Source organism: Paramormyrops kingsleyae, chromosome 16 (assembly GCF_048594095.1).
Source record: "Paramormyrops kingsleyae isolate MSU_618 chromosome 16, PKINGS_0.4, whole genome shotgun sequence".
Lineage (NCBI taxonomy): Eukaryota > Metazoa > Chordata > Actinopteri > Osteoglossiformes > Mormyridae > Paramormyrops > Paramormyrops kingsleyae.
The window spans coordinates 18359626-18377845 of NC_132812.1; the positions used below are offsets into that span (position 1 = coordinate 18359626).

The window sequence follows — 18220 nt, forward strand, 5'->3', positions numbered from 1 at the left end:
GAACTTGCATACACCCTTAAAATGATGTTGAATAACGACTTACGAACATTTCAATTTACGAACGGCCGTTTGGAACGTTTCTCATTTGTGAGTAGAGGAGCGCCTGTATACGTTAAGACTATATACAATTAAAATATTTCAATTATTACCTTACAATACACAATTGAAAAGGGACTGGTTGAACTCTATGTAGATGGGCAATAAATACCAGTATAAAATAACACTGATGCATGCTTTTGGTGTTATCTGGAGGATGTTGCTGTGAAAAAGTGTAATATTAATATCTGCTGTAATATTTGCCATTCAAGTGCTCAGTATCTGCAGGCAACCCTTCGACAGATTTTGCAAAAGCAACAAGCCGCAATTTAGCTGAGCTATCTCTGTACCACTGATGACACAGGATTTTTTCTGTAAATGGTTTTGTTCCTGTAGAGCCATTTCACCTCTCTTATAGTGGATGCTATTCTCCAGTCATCTCATCAAGTGTAAAGTGAGTTTTACTTTGTGACATAAATTAGCTTGCAAATTTCATCCCTGATGTTACTTGGACAAGTTAGGCAGAATGTACACATGTATGTCAATGTGGGCTTCTGATGGGGGGTTAAAAGATGTTACTGTCATGAAACACATTCTCTCATTGCTCCAAGTCTATATACACAGAAATACTGCAAAAGGGCCAGATGAAATAAGCCATTTGGACACTTGCTCCAGCATGTGAGTAAGGGAATGTAGGAAGTGGAGCAGCATGTCCTACAAGGCCATCAGTGTCATTCTGAGACTGCAAGTGGGCTTGAACCAGGGGGCACAAAATGGAAATCACAATGCCTGAAGTACTCAAAGCCGTATTGCTTTTCCTACAGGAAATCCACATTCAGCTATCTTTGTCCTTCCTTTTCCCACCATATTTTACTGAGACTATCAGGTATTTTGTGACAAAACTCATCTTGTGGTATCATGCAGTTCTGTGCACTCATATGGATCTTATGTCCAACTACCGTATGAAAGACGGAACAACCTAAATTGCTGATGAGAAAAACAACATTTTTACTCAAATTATAATTTTTCTTCAGTTTTCAATTTTAAAGACATAAGCTGAGTCATTTGTGTATTTCATCTCAATTATTATTCCTTACATTATTTTACAATAATTTTGTGTTTCACAATATATTTAATTCTATTTCTTTTGAAGTATTAAAATAGTGCTCGAAATCACTTCTTGATATAATTGAGATTGTATGGCACATGTGCAATAATCAGCAGTGCTTTACAGGGCTCTACAGTGCAACCATTTCCACCACATATGCGAGTAAAACTGTCGTTGGGCAAACATGAAAAAAGATTTAAGAGCACTGGTGCAAGTTACTTTTAACATCGCCTAAGAAAAACTGAAACAGCAAAAAGTACTCTCAGCGAGTGAGTTAGTGACGCTACACACACACACACACACACACTTGCATATATTCACATGCCAGTTGCGTTTCACACTACATTTGGCTGCTTCAGAACCAGCACGCACCTCTGTGGTACGGTAGAGGTAAGTTTTCTCAGATTTAAAAGCGCGAAATAGGGGTGGGCAATATGACCTAAAATTATTATCAGGGTGCATTTTAATCGCTATTACAGTAGGGTATGGGCGGTCTTTTTTCGAAAAGATATAAAAAGAGACACAAGTAATGTTTTCTCATATTCATTTTATATTTCTCAGAAACAACGCAATCTGCTTACCAAATTGTGTGTGTAAATAAACGTACGTATAGTAGCGAAAAGCCAGCATGCAGACAAATGTTTTGCCCGTCATCTAAAGCCCTGGTGATTATTGCGCATGCGCCATACAATTGCAATCATATTGAGATCTGATATTGTGCAGCACTAATTTCTATAAGGTCCATTTGTATCATAAGACTCAATCATGGGCCATTAAAAAACAAACAGCTTTGACAAACGTGGGCCCAGGTGTTCTGCAGCATTAATATACATCTCGAAAATCAGCAAAACAGGAGATCTGACACCAATTCAAATACACCACAGCATTAGCATGCCGCTTACGAATGTCACAGTTCCCCCAAAATTCAAAATTTCAATCTTGAAATCATTTAAAATAATGAAAGCAATGAAAGTCGTCTCATCAATGTGGCAGCCAAGTGGAAAATAACTTTGCATTTCAAAAGCATTTCATAAAAACATGCAGTCTGCTTCTGTCCTGTCAGAATATTGCAAATCTAAGTTTTGAATAGAACTGGGGGGGGGGTCCTTTAAACACTAAATGTACAGAAAGACAGACCAAGGCATGGAAGCATGAAATGCAATTTGATAACTTGTGAAACTATCATCACCACTCAACTGCTCAGTTTTGATTCCTGTGAGCCAATTCCCTTGTGTTATCTGCCACATCCATCTTGCTCATTAAAGAGCAAGGTGACACTAAGCACAAGCCTCAGAAAACAAGGCGTAGTTTGTCTGACCATGCCTTTCTGGTGCTAACACCACCGTTAATATGCTCACTGTACAGTGTGCGTGCACTGTTGAAGATCACAGGGCTCACCCCAGGGTTTCAAACACTCTCTTAGTGGCAAATCAAAAGCATGACTCTGGAGCATCACTGGCATGGATGCTCTGGCTTGATGCCTGGGGAAGCTGTATGAGGACAGTGCTAGCGCACACCCACATCAGTATCCCATTACAGAACATTACAACAATATTTATCCTGGCATGGGGAGGTGGGCCCTGAATGCTATTTATTGATCAAAGCTGTAACTTTTTTTGCTCAAACCACTAATTTTTCATATCCCCTTGATTATTGCTCATGCCGTGAGGTTTTCATAAAATAGACAGAGAGAACACAAGTAATCGTGATGGCTAAAAAGTTGTGAAAATAAAAACAGTAAGAAAAGCAACTCTCCTAAATGCAGCTCCAAATCCAGGGAGACAGTTCTGTGTTTGAGAAGTTAATAACTTGTGGAGGATGTTTGTTGTACACTCTATAACCATTATGGCTTTTATGTAGTTTACATCATCGAGATTTCATACATTTCAGCCCACCCCATTTTTATAAAGAATCCACTTCCCCAACTATTAGTTACCTCCCTCAAGATTTGTTAAGGTTTTTTTTCTATCTGAGATTTTCCAGATAAATTTGCTACTAGGTTGACAGATATTAATCAGGGCAATTGTCCATATTAAAAATATCTTTACTAGAAATATTTAACCACAGGTTACAGCTATTAAATATACAACAAAACATGCCAAGGAAGAAGAACATTCCTGTGAAAACTCAGGCTCAGTAGTAAAGAACAGACTTACCATGAACATAGATCGGAAGCTGCTAATATCGCTAAAGAGCTCCTCCACTGATGTCTTCTTGGGATCAACTGCAAAGTACTGCAGAAGGTTCTTGTACAGCATGATCATATTCTTATGCATAATGTCTAGCTTCTCATACTGCTCCCTGGCCTGTGTAGCAAAGCTGTGGAGGCTGGGTCAAGGATTTGCACAAATGCAACCATTTCCACTTTGCTGAATTTTAACATGGACGAATATAGGGGGGGGGCTTCAAAGCCAGTGTTCAAGGAAGAAGTAGAAGAAAAGAAGAAGAAGAATCTGGCAAAACTGACAACGTAGAGAGCTATCAATAAGTTGACTGAATAAACACCATTTCATAACTTTACATGACATTAGGAATAATCCGAAGTAAATTCAATAAACAAGTAAAGAGCATTTCTAGAATTTTACCAAGTATTTAAAAACTACATAAAGGGACACTGCAAACTGCAAAAAACCTAAATGATCCTCTGTGTAAATATAACAGTGCTCAAAACACCAAGCAGCAGAACACAAATACAACAGCTACAACAATAATAATAATGTCAAAATACTGACAACATAAAGAATCAATGTACAGTCAAGCACATCAAAAACCCTCAGTTAGCCAGAAGTGAGTCCTGCACCAGTCCAATCTGATGAGGGTATTTATGGGTGAGGTGCACGCATTGTGTGATTGATGGATGGATGGATGGATGATGTATTTATATATGCATGTAAATCAGTAGGTAAGTAAACAAACAAATAATCTTATATGAAGTAAATTCCAAAAAGATTCAATTATTATTTTTATATATGCAACCAAAAAGCTAACCTGCTTTATACTTGGTTTACCTACAGGAGAAGTTTTTAAATATGTTAAAGGAGAAGATTGAGGGGGTGACAGTTTGCATATTAGCGTATGATTTAATATTACCATGAGACAATCTCTTGGTATCACTGTAAGTAGTAATATTGATAAATAAAATTCATAAAAAGAAGAAAAAAAGTTTTATAGCTCCGAAAGCACAAGGACCCACTGGTACTAAACCTCTGGATTTTATATATCACTTCAGCTCAAAATATTTGTGTTTAATTTACTACTTCATGGGAAAGAAAAGAAGGGGAGACAATTAAAACCCCACACAGGCACAAAGCAAATGTAAAAAATAAGTTAGATCATGCAAGACTTTACACTTGGCCTGCAAAAAATGCTGGTGTTTAGAATAAACGCACTGATTGTGGAGATCGAAAATCAACTGATCAGACTTCACTTACAGAAGACATGTTCCATTAAATCACCCAGTATAACTTCCTGAAATAAGGGCTGCGCATACAGGCTGAAGAGCACAGGCCTGTCCTCTGCTACTGACCTCTGCAGGAGGGCTGCGCAGACAGGCTGAAGAGCACAGGCCTGTCCTCTGCTACTGACCTCTGCAGGAGGGCTGCGCAGACAGGCTGAAGAGCACAGGCCTGTTTGCAGGGAGCCGTCTGCCTGCGGGGCAGATTGTGCTCCGTATTGCAGATGGGCTTTCTGATGCTGCCTGCTTGCTAAATCATTCCTGCACTGTTGTCATGCATTATGGCGCACCCATTCTCCCTATTCCTTGTAAGTTTCTGAAAGTCTTTTCCTTTCTGCTGAGCATCAATGTCTGCCCTGACAGAAGGCTGAACAAATGGCCGCTGTTCCAGTCCTAGGTTTTGTCCGAACAGCCACCTGTTTCTGAATGAGGCCTCAGGTTTAATAGGTTGGTGGGGACTGGGCGATTTCAAGCAGAACAAGTGAGTTTCAGAGCGTGTCTCGGGGGTCCCAGCGGCAATCACCTTTCTCATTAAATGAAAAGAAAACTAATAAGGACTGAATTGCTGTTGATCAAATTAAAAAAAAAAAAAACATAAAACTTTGTTTTGATGTGATCAAAACTGCAAGTGGTTTAGAGATAAATGCCAGTTGTTTCACATCACATCTTGATAAGAAATATTGAAGATTTCCAAAGTCATTGTTTTTCAAGAGATTGCACTGAAGACAGAGCTTTTGCACGCTGATTAGAAAACTAGACTTATGTGATTGATGAAAAAGATAGCCAATCGTTTCCCTCTGTATTAGCTTCCCCAGCTTCTGAATGACAAAGCTTCCTGAGAGTTGCTAGGGAAACAAATTTTCCTTTACTAATGTTTTGTGCTAACACAATCATCTAAAATGGCTTGCCGGCTAGGGAATTACACAAAGCATATGTCTAGCTCACACTCTTAAATGAGTGCTGGTCTTAAGGGACTTGATATTGGAATGCTTTCATTATTGTTTGCAAATATTAATAAAATGACAATCTTTGGACCCTCTGCCTGTGATCGAGGTTTATTTAGATGTTTTAGAAAAATATTAAAAAATGGTAATACAGTAATCATGTTGACAGAATAGCTTTACTTGGCTGGGACAGATTGATCTTGGCCTCGGGGCATGGTATTTCTTTCTTGTTTGTTTTTCTGTGTAATTTACCAACGAAAATAACTTTTTTATAATTAAAGTTATATTTGCGATACTAATATTAACAACCATCATTAACAACATTGATACTGGTACCTGTATTAAAACAACACCAGAGTGAACTTAGGGTGCTTCATTTCTTTAAGAAAAAGAAAGAAAAAAAAAAACACCCGATATAGGTCCTCTAAAGTGAAGAACAAAACACGATACTGTGAGAGGAGAACAGACTGGCAACATAGATGATACTTGATGGGGGGGGGGGGGGGGTGATTTGTTTGTCAGTTTTCAGCAGCCAAGTGGCTTACGAAGCACTTCATATTATGGGACATTTGGAAGAACGTTAATCTGCAATATAGAGAAAGAATCATTGTGCTTTAGGCTATGCGATGATGATGAACCTCACTCAAGTCGGTCATAAGTGAGAGGGCCACAGCATGGAATCGACAGGGAAACTCACGGGTCTAAGACCCCCATTCAACCTTACAAAAAGAAATGAAACAGATTCCCCGAGGTTAAGGCTGAGCAGCAGAAAATGTCAAAGACAGACATAAGATATTGAGTGAGCAAAACATCTAACAGTACATTACAGACGCAACTAATGATTTCATAGCACTTGACTTGATAAATCACATTTCCTTGCAGCAGTCATGAGCCAAAAATTGAACTGGCCGACATAAAGGGAGCAGAATGCCAATAGGGGGACAGCAAAGACACAAAAGAGTCTGAAAACTCAAACAAAGATCCTGTGACTTGCATCCAAGCAAACTGAAAGGATATGGCCATCTTTGGGACAAACGCATCCTGTGGGTCCTCCTGAGCAGCGAAGCTCTTCAGATTGTTCTCCAGCTGCAGAAGCTGAATCTCCATGTGTTTCAGGTTCTTTTCCAGGTGCTCAGCAGATACTGCTCAGCAAAAGAGAAGGATGGACCAAGTGAGAAAATGCTGAACCACACAGCAAATGCCACTATTAACAGCGTTCTGACAAAAAACCCCATAGTTCCGTATATTCCGAAGAGAACCCATTCATCAAAAGTACTGACTGCATATTTTTATTATAGTAGGTGTTCTTTCTTAATGCACCCAGTGGAGAGAAAGAGATTAACCCCAAACCTAAGACAAAGGAGGACTTGGGAATATAACGTTAGGATGGGTTTTGCAACACTTACTAAACTATTTTCATGTTGCTCATTACTCATACAAAACTACCCCCACCCCCCTTCGGAATACATAAAAATGAGCAGCATATGGCTCTGTTGTACATTCTTTGGTCTAAGAGCTGCCTAAACCAAAAACACAAACAAACACACACTTAACTTTATTTGCATTACATTTGTGAATTACATTAATTCTTTATTACTTTGTTGAACATTTTTACAAGATCACTAGAATTCACATTATGATCAACTATGCTTTGATTAGCTAGGAAAACATAAAAACATAAAGAACAACATGTGCATAATTATGCTAAATGAACAAATCGTGATGCTATGAAGTGTCAATATGAACCGCTTTGTTCTATGTTACAGAACAGACTCCCTACATATAAGCAGAACCAAAACTCCAAATGATCTCTAAGATCAACCAGCCACATCTGCACTAAATCCCCCTGAACACCTGTGCTCTGGCAGCTTGTCACCTGGAAAATGGCCAGTGCTCTTAGAGAGATGAAGACCATACCACAAAGGTGGGATCACCCAGCTTTATCTCTCATAGTAAGGGACAAAGACACAATACCTCCGATACAAACTAACAGACATGTTTTGACCATTGAGGAGTCGGCAGCAAAACGGGGACTGGGTGATAAGACAATCTTGACAATAATTAGATTCAGAAGGGCATTCTTGTCATGTCTCATCTACACAATCAATTGTTCAACATAAAACTTGTAACAATGTGACAGTGCAGTGCGTTCCTTGATTTTCCACACTGGCTCCTGTGGCATGAGTGAAATCAGGGGTAAATGTTACTAGTTAATTCATACTGCAGAAGTACCACCCTGATGTATATACAATGAACCAGCTGGAACATGATATCCATTGTGAGCAGGGCAAAACTTGCGGCAAGAATCAGTCAGATGTATGGAGATGGTTCAGTACTTAAAACGCAAGTTAATGTTCATTGTAAGACTTGTTGAAAATGAATGCCTGTAAAGTCTCTCAACTTGACAATATCCTTTGCATCATTTAAAAGAGAACCACGACACAGGTCACATATAATGCATCATTATTCGTATAACATACTAGTGCATATCACCCTTCATGTAGCTCAACCAATAAGCAGCAGTCTGTGCCTTAGACCACATGGCCAGGCATATAGACAAAGGGAAAAAAAATACTGTAATATTTCATGTAATTATTATAAATATTACATTAATTGATTGTGTCTTATTGTGAAGGACTGTATTTTTTCCTCTACACCAGGACATTATGTTTCTTTTTGATTAAAAAGAAATTATTTGATGTCAATCATGACACTTACAAGACAGGAATATTTTGGATGATTTTTTTTTTTTTTTGGATGATTCAACCACACTGCCCAACTCAAGCACTGCACTTTCTTAGACAGAAATAGCTACTTTATTCCAACAATATCTTCAAACATACCTGAAAAAGATCTGAGCCAATAACAACAAACAAATCTACAAATGATATACTCAATGGCATTGATACAATTCTCTTATATGAGATACATTTGCTATCAAGAATTACTACTGTAGCAGTTAATATCTAAGGAATGTCCATCAAACCTTCCTCTGAAACCCTTTAATACCACGATGCCCTTCAGCATGCTGACAATAAGACAACTGAAGACACCAAAGATCCTGTTCAGAAAAGTCTTGATTTCCATGAAATAGTCAGGCAGCTCTTACTCACTGTCAAATCTCATGCTTGATAGTAACATATGTGTTTATTTTCAAGAAATAAATAAATAAGCTCCTGAAAAAGTTTATGAAAGATCTAAACATACTTAGTATGTGCCCAAACTTTAACACCCTCTCATGGATCAGTATGTGCACTATTCTTGAAGGTAACCAACAGTGCATAACTAAGCGGATTCTGCGGCAGGCATGCTGGGATAGGATTTCGGTAGGCAGATTTGAATGCAGACACACACTGGTGATTTGTTCTCAAAATGAAATTTGTGCAGGTGTCCAGCTCTTAGGAGATGATATCGCGATGCTAGTGGGAACTGCTGACTGATGCAGGCATAAGTTCCTCTCGAGTGCCTTGCTTTGTGGAGCTGAAGATAAATATACTAATATTCCTTTGACTGGAGTCACAGAATCCAAATAAGAATGAACAGTGATAAATGTGATTATCACATACTGAATGATGGATGGAAAATACTCCCAGAGCATGCTTGAAATAAGCACAGAACTGCAAAAGCAAGTGAAAAACATATTTCTTTTAGATCTTCCAGTTAGTGTGTGTCCACTGGGCTGGGAGCAGAGGAAAAAAAGGAAGCTCTCCGCAGTGGCAGTATAATTGTGTGTATTGATGTATGTATGTACGTATGTACCTATATAAGAGACACTGCAGGCCAAAGAAAGATATGAACTAAAAATAGAAAAAAGATGAAGAATAAGAAGGCAGCACAGGTTATTTTTTGATTCATTCAACTTCTATCTAGTAAAGTCACACAATGAAATTCTGTAATTCAAACTTTTTGCAAATAGCAAATTTCAACAATGCACAATTAGCACAGGCAAAGCATTGGTTTGAAAACACATCTAATCACACTGTGGCTTTCACGCCGGGATACTTTCCCAGAAAACGTCTCCATCTGGCTAAATCAGGTTCTGTCAGGCAGCTACACTTGGTCCCACCCAACTGAGACATCACAACAAGCGGAGTGGATTATTCTTGGACTGGGGTTCACAGTGTTACCAACATTTACAGGGATGGTACCTTTCCATAACGTTGTAAATGAACCTTCTTTTTATGCATTCTGATTTTAACTGATTATTGAAGGACTGGCAGACATCAGCACAATATGCAACATTTTTAGAATTCAAATCTCACAATACATTATTTGTGTAGTACATCTTGAAATTAAGTGTACTGCAACTAAATTATTACAATATGAGATGTCTAATACACAGCTTTCTGGTCAAATTCAGTGCACCTTCAGTGACTTTTTTCAGGCACCATAAGAAAAAGATGCATAAGCAGTAACTTTCAATCTGTAGTTTATTTATACAGTTTATGTATACAGACGCCCTCTACTTACGAACTTTCAACTTACAAACTTTCAGACATACGAACGAAGAGGGCTGTAAGTCCAAATTGTTTTCATTGGGCTCCTGTTTCCTACCCGCAACATCAATTGTTTTTTCTGCGCGCCAATTCCGTCTAGTGCGACTTCTGGCCGCTACTCCTGCCGCGCTGCAGCGTAGCATGCGTACTCCCAGCGTCCCGGTTCTTTGTACTTGCATACACCCTTAAAATGATGCTGAATAACGACTTACGAACATTTCAAGTTACGAACGGCCATTCGGAATGTATCTCATTCGTAAGTAGAGGAGCGTCTGTATATATCTGGAAATGACAACAGCTACATTTGAAAGTTCTCTTGCAAATACAAACCATAAGAATTCTAAGTCATTGTGTGTACCCCGCATTAGTAAGAATAAGATAAAAAATAGTAATAACCTACCATTGTCTGAGGCTGTCCTTCTCTTCGCTGCCACTATGCAGTGCTGCTTTATTTTTGGTGCAATCCGTCTTAAAATTTGATCTCTTCCAGATTCTCAGTGATACATTATGTCTGCATAGTTTACAGAGCTGGACTGGTCTCAAAACCACATGTATTCCCCATCCAGAGAGTACAATAATAACCAGTGGCAACGGAAATAATTTCTGAATGAAAAGCACATTTATTTAATTGAGAGAACTTTTTATGATTATTTTATCAAATAAAAATCTAAATATTTCCACAAGTCCAGTCCCTTATTGATAAATAAAGAAACCCTGAAGTCTTGATTGAATTAATGTAGTAAAATACCAAATTAACGGAGTTGCAGAAGGCAGTCTATTAAGCATGCCAGCTGCTGTCGGAGAGTAAGCCACTGCACATCCACACCAAAGCATTTGCATTTGGCCTTTAGGTGTTGAAGAGGCTATTATATTTTTTATCATCCTCTCAAAGCACTGTACTTAGAGAATGTGTGTGGTGACACTGCAGTGTTAAAGTTGTTTCAGTGGGTCAACTGAGTAGTTACACAGACTACAAATTTGTTCCATTTTTTCTAGTTAATCGCAGTTATACTTCATATTGAAAAAATAACTGCAAAAGCTTGTACGTTTACACTTTTACATTTTTAAAGTGGAGTAATGCTACAACAAATAAATGTACTTCATATGGTATCTTTCTTGGCATTTTATTTGTTTATTTTTGACAATTGCCAAGTTCATGGGTGAAAACTCCAGTGACAGATTAAAAGTATATATTTTAGCAAATTTGTGTGTTTTTGAATTGGCTTCAATTACACTTATTGTTTGAGGAAAATTTGCAGCACCACACTAGTATTATGAAACTGAACATCCATCTAAGCTGAAATAATTACTAAAAAATGCATTTGTCCATGAATGCCCAAACCAACAATGCCTTATCAGCCATGCTGACATCATTTGATTGCCATTGAACGCCAACAGTCATCCTAAAATTTTGTTAAGTTAAGAAAATAACCATGCATAGTCCATGCTTCTAATACCAATTTATGTAAACTTCAAGACCAAAAAAAAAAAAAAAAAAAAACTAACAAATTGCACTGTCACTTTTGTCAATGACTAAAAACTAAAATTCGAAACGGATCAAGAGTAGCAGGTTCTATCTTTATTTGGTGTTGATTGTAGCTGCACGTTTGGATTATGTTGATCTAACTGCCTTCAAGTGTGTAAACCAGGCAGTTCTGTCTGTAAGCTCTTTACATCGTTGCCAGCCTTGGGTAAATAAACAAACATTGCCCAGTTTTCACTAGTCTGATATGTTTTTAAGGAAAGACATATGAGTTTTATTTTTTGTTAATTAATGAATTTTATAATACAAATGATGATGTGTCACATGCAAGTATATTGTTTGCGACTAAATTTTGGTTTTATTTATATTTAAAGATAATGTTCATAAAAAGCCATTTTAGAATTAGCACGTTTCATAAAACATTAACAGTTTTACAACAGTTAAATCCATGTCCTTAAACAGTGAATATTCAAACATAATGCCATGTGCCATAAAAATAGCTTTACAGATGTTTCCTCCAGGAATCTAGAGCAGATGGAATTAGACGAATCTGCATGCATGCAACTAAACCCATTTCATTTTCTACATTAGTGTAGATTTAGTTGGCTAAATATCCTGTAATTTTTATTAATTAAAGTGAAACTAAACTTAAAAAAATTATAATAAAAAAGAATGACTAAAATTAAATGACTCACATTTTCTTCAAATGACTAAACCTAAATCAAAATATGCTCTGAAAATGAATATGTTTGTAAATGTAGATTGTGTTGTCATTTTATTAAAGGGTTTTAAGAATTCATACTGTGTTGACACTGATTTGGCCACTGTAGTATTGGGGACAGGACAATTAATCTAATTCTGTCTCCTGATTTCATGCCATGAAGGATTTAAGACAATGCAGAAGGTGGAGAAATCACAATGAAGATATTACACAGATTACAGAAGGGCGTAATTTACTGAATGCAAGGTCTAAGCTGTTAATGTTGCAAGACCAAAGTATGTGGACTGGATATGGTTTGGCATGTCAGGCACACATTTCAGTGACAAGGACAAACAAAATCAAGAATTCTAATAACTGGAGACAACGACCACCCTCAGTAAAATGTACTTTCAGTGCTAATTCAGGTAAAGATGAGAAAATTGATGAAGTGACTGATCACCATAAGAAAATGTATTTTAAAATGTCCAAACTTCTGACTGGCACTGCATGAAAGGTAAACAGCTGGTGAATAAGTTTCACTGGTAGCTATATTAACAAGAGGATATTTGTTAATGGAGAGGTGCAAAACTGACTGTCTTTTTCAAAGTGAAGCAAAAATTAATCAATATAAAAACACCAGGGAAAACTATTGAATCAAATCTGGTATCTGTTTACTCAGTGTGTGTACTTAGGAGGAGCCTTAAGCAAGCAGATGTGGAGGGACATATAGCCCAGTCTAGCTGTTGAAGTTTGTTAAAAGTGTGATCAACAATGCTTCCCTGTCTCTCCTATATGTGTTTGCTGAAAATGGATGATTGTCGAATGGAATCATCTCCACTATTTTAGAAGTAGCATTTTATAGTAGTTGTGCAGTATTTGAGCATATCATCATGCCACCGATATATAGGAGTATGTATAAGGATGATTTTGCCAGTTGTAATCGATTATAACCAAGTCTGTCGTTACAGATTGATACACTTGAATCACCACCAAAATAACTGGTGCACTGGTGGAACTAATCAGGTGCACTTGTGGAAACTACTGCAACCCTCCTAAGGATGAGAGAGAATATTAAGACGACTGATAAAAGTAAAATTCAGCAAAAAAATTTTGAAAAAATATTTTCAGTCATGTGGAATAAGCATAAATGAACAAGATCAGTCTTGGGATTCTGTGAATCGATACTGAATCGTCAAAACCAGTATTGTGATTAATCATTCCATCAATATTTTTTCCCAACCCTAATATGCAGTACCCCATCTATCAAACTCACATTTGGTTGGTTTTAGTGGAATTACAAAAGGCTCCAATGTTTATGTCAGACAAAACATTTTTCTACAAATATAAGATTCTTTGAGAACCTTTCCATCTTGAACAGAGAGTTCAATGCCAACATCTTAATGGGGATTTGGGCTGCCAAGAGCCGCCAGCGCGGCATCAATGCATTTTGGCCGGTGTGTGTAAGTCAGCTAGAGGATGACACATCCTACCCTGAGAGAAGCTCAGAGGCACCTAACCATGCCAGTTTAAGGCACTCTACATAAAACTGGAGCTGCCAAAATCTTACACAATGAAAAACAAATATTTTAATCTCTTCTTTCCTGTGTAAATTTGTCAACTGACCACACAAATGATGTTTCACCATTGACTGAGTCTAAGCTGGTTGCTGCTTGGCCTTCAATCACAAAGCCATGCACAGGCATCACATTATAGGCACGTGCTCTTTGCTGCAGTTACTCTAACGTGATGTCATTTACTCAGACTACCATCACAATACTACCTTAACCACTGTCCATTACAAAACTGTTGAGTAGTGTTTATCTCTGAAACCAACAGGGCCTGTTCAGCATTTTAATATCTGGTCTTAAGCATGATGGTCTGGCATGTGCCTAATTAACTACTCCACCCATGTAATAAACTGCATTCAGCATGTACCTCAAATGTCTGGGTTAACACACACACACACACACACACACGTATATAAATAAAAACATATATACACACACACACCTGTGTTCATATCTTTGTGGGGACTGTTCATTCATTTCTATGGGCACAAGCCTAATGGATCTGGACCGACCAACACACATGCATACATGACATGCAACACTGGACAAAAACAGCATGGCTAGATACATTTCACACTCTAGTTAGCGAGGAAGGTTTTCTGAATCCATGCACCTAGGCCCACAATTGGCACTAGTCATACTGTACATTTAGTTATCCATTTCACACAGTGAACCAAAGCAAATGCATGCAGGAGTTTAACGTTTAAACTTACCTCGACTAGCCTTATCAACATGTTGAAGATCCTCAACAAACTTCAGCACCTCAGGACACCTCTCCTCACACACTTCAGCCAAGAAATGCAGCAGGGTAGATTTCTGATCTGCTGATTTGGTGTCCTTCAGCTAGAAAAAATACCCAGAAAAGAAAATAAATTCTACCTGCTCCTGTGTTTTACTATTCATATGAATTATATTCTACATTTTAGATTTTCTTCAAGGTGATTTTAAGGTGATAAAGACTCTTATGCTGGTGAATCACTGGGCAGTCTCACACCAAAGGTATGGAACCTGGTCCCTGGCCACAAGTTCCAGGATTGTCTTGACTAGGAAGTTTTGTAACTCCTGGCCACTTTCGGGTGTTGCTTTTATACCTCACAACAGAACTAGGACCGTTATGCTAAATAAGCATGGGGGATGCAAAATGCTCGTAAGCGTCACATAATGGAGGATGAAGAAGCCATTTTAATAGTTATGTGTTAATTATTGGGGTGTACTGATCGCAGTAAAAATGGGACACAGACCTTTATCTGTATTTTACTTACATGACTGGCGACGTTTAAAACTCATTACTAAATATAGCTACCACATCAATCTTTCGTTTTGCATAGAATAAAAAAACAATGGTATTCTGCTAAGTGCTGGCAAGTATCACCACTGGTACCAGCAATATTAGACAAAAGATTATTGGCCATCAATTAAATTTTACGATACAGAAATATGGAGACGCAACCAAAAAAAGAAAAATGCATTTATTGGTCCATTAAATGTAACTGAGGTAGAAAAATAATTCCATATAGTAATTGCTCCACTACTTCTCTCTCGTTTCCCTGCACTTCCATGTAACTTCCCAGTTACTGCCAGTGCATGTGGTCAACCAATCAGCAAACTATCACTAGCCCCTCCCTAGTAGTCTGTGTTTGAACAAAAGGCTAGTCCAGAATAAGGACTAAAAGAGAGTTTTGGAATATTTTTGGTTATAATCACGATGCACAATATAGATCATGATTATTATTTAATTTTTTTTAGAGGGAATATATGTGGTAATATTAACCATTTAACCACTTAACTGAACCAGTTAACATAAGCTGATCCTTACAAGAAGTATTTGTAGTATTATAATAAACTTAAGATATGCAAACTACTGTATATGTAATAGAATCTGACTCATTAGATTGTCTTCCTTGATAAACAACCAAATAACTTTGCAATAATTTTACAAAATAAAAACAGCTGTGTATACCAAGTATAACTAAATAAATGGTCATATTATTTAGATGTTACAATTGTGAGGCAAGACACACTGGCATTAAACATACAAAAATGTCAGAAGGCATCATTATAAATGTAGGAAATCCAAATGAGTCAGCTACTACAGAGGAGAAAATTCCAAAGAACTCAAATTCAAAGGTCAAGCTCTGATATTTCACTGAAAGCTATGGGTCTGCCTGGCATGACAAGTGGAATAAATGAAATGAAAATTGACCCTTTCACTAGGCTCAAAGATAAGGAAAAGTACATACAGCACACCAATCAAATTTGTATTTTTTATTAACCTCAGAAGGCATGTAGCACTTAGTGTTGTACAGGAAACCGGTATTGAAAAGGTACCGCATTTTTGAGAACTGTTTGGTATTACATTTCTTTAGTACCGGTACTAATTACAGACGTCGCTAACGCTAACCATCAAATCATAACCATATACTCAATATGGCTGCACTATTGCCAAAATGAAATTATACCCTATGTCAGAATTGCATGCATCGTATAGTTCCAGCAAACTAGCAAAACTGATTTATCATGAAATGCCGTGAGCATCAGGTCAGTGATTTATGTAAGGGAACTAATAATACAGCAAGACCTTAATTACAATACGGCAAACAGGCTACACTAACAAAGTAGCATCTGTACCTACTGGATATTATGCTATGGTATTATAAGCAGTTGGATAATCAAACGTAATGCATTTATGCAGGAAAAAAATCTATTTTATAGTTTTGCATGCCCGTTTTTTTTTCTCTTCTCACCATCACTTTCGCATGCATTTTTAATAACAATAAGGCAGAAGTGCACAACAATCTGGGGTTGATATACTCTTTATAAATTCAACAGAATGTATTATCCTTCTCCCCGTAACAGAATAGTCACGACGCGATACTTGGCAATATTAGGCTAAGTACTGGAGTGGAGTGAGGCTTAATTTTTTTTAATTAAAATTGTAACAATTTAAATGCATTTTCGATAAATGGGTCCTGAAAATAAGTGATACAAGTGCATAATTTACGATGGACCCTAACCCTAACCCTTTTTTCTGCATTGATATGCTTGCAGTACTGGTATTATTATGATACTTAAAGTGGTATCAGTATCAGTACCATAATTCATAATTTTGGTATCGTGACAACATTAATGCAGTCAATGAAGGAAAAAAAGACCATTTGGGTTCTCCATTGTCAAAACAACAGAAATTATCAACATTGTTAAAAGTTTAATGAATTTTTTACACAACTCTATTGACAGACTATTGGACTAACTGTGGCTAAACTGGTCAACAAACTGAGCAGCCGAGCCCTGGACACTTCTCTCTGCTCATAGGTGTTGGATTTTCTAACAAACAGACCACAGAGTGTCAGGACTGGAAAGCACACATCATCCACTCTGATCCGGAACAAAGGTTCCTCACAGGGCCATGCATTGATGGGGCAGCCTACAGAACAGCAGTCAGACACCTGGCTGAGTGATGCATTCATAACCACCTGAATACAAACACTGGCAAGACAAAGGAAATCACTGTAGACTTCAGGAGAACAAAGACTGATGGACACGTCCCCCCTTCACATTCATGGTGACGGAATGGAATGTGTGAAAAGCGTCAAGTTCTATGGAGTCTACATAACAAAGGACCTCACGTGACTTCCTAACACCACTCACCTGATGGGAAAAACACAACAACAGCTACACTTTCTCAGGAAACTGATAAAGGCCTATATACCTCAATAGCTCCCGATTAACTTCTACGGCTTGACGGTGTGGTATGCCAGTGGCACAGCTGGAGAGTAAGGACCTTCATTGTGGGGTGACAGGTTCCTAGGGAATCCTTGGGGCTGACTTCCCAAGCCTGGGCACTGTTCATGTGAACTGACTTAAGAGGAAGGCTAGCAGCAGCATCAGCGAAACACCCCACCCAGATCGTCTTTTTGACCCGCTGCTGTCCGGAAAGCCATTCAGGTCAATCAGATCCCAGACTAACAGACTGATGCCTCAATTCCACCAACCCAAAGGCAGTGATGGTGCCAGTGCTGGGCTCATTCTCGCTTGGTGTCTTTTAAGAACCGGCCTGTGTTTCCACCAGTTTAAAAAGAGAACGGAAATGTTATGTAGATGGAAGTGATAGTAAAATAAAGGTGCATATGAATTCCGTTTTTTGGATTAATTTTGATCTGTATCAGATTTTGTTTTCATAAGTTGCTGGGAAAAAAAAACATCTCTATTGCATGTATCCAGTTTTGTCTATTTAAAGGCAGTATCTGTCCTCAGTCTGTGTGTGAGCTGATTCTCTTTCACTGTCTTACTGCTCTCCTTTTAAGGATCGCTCGCAAAAAAATTTCTCTCTTCACCACTTGAGCATTACAATATTTTATTTTCCTATTTTTCTGTTCAGTCTTAAATCTGCATTTTTCATTGTTATTCTGCTGCCATTCGTGAAAAAACATT

At 37.8% G+C, this 18220-nt stretch overlaps 1 protein-coding gene across 6 annotated transcripts in view; it reads right to left on the reverse strand.

Moving 5' to 3' along the window:
* The window catches only part of LOC111834110 (protein diaphanous homolog 3-like), a 190002-nt gene that overhangs the window by 46811 nt on the left and 124971 nt on the right, over positions 1–18220 (reverse strand). For all 6 annotated transcript variants that reach the window (XR_011982953.1, XM_072700476.1, XM_072700475.1 and 3 more), the window contains 3 exons: positions 14503–14632; positions 6559–6684; positions 3301–3464 (listed from right to left, as the gene is read on the reverse strand). Coding sequence is in view for 5 of the 6 variants with exons in the window: in XM_072700476.1 (XP_072556577.1) it covers positions 3301–3464; positions 6559–6684; positions 14503–14632 (420 nt within the window). In the remaining variant the exon portion in view is untranslated. The remainder of the gene's footprint in view (positions 1–3300; positions 3465–6558; positions 6685–14502; positions 14633–18220) is intronic.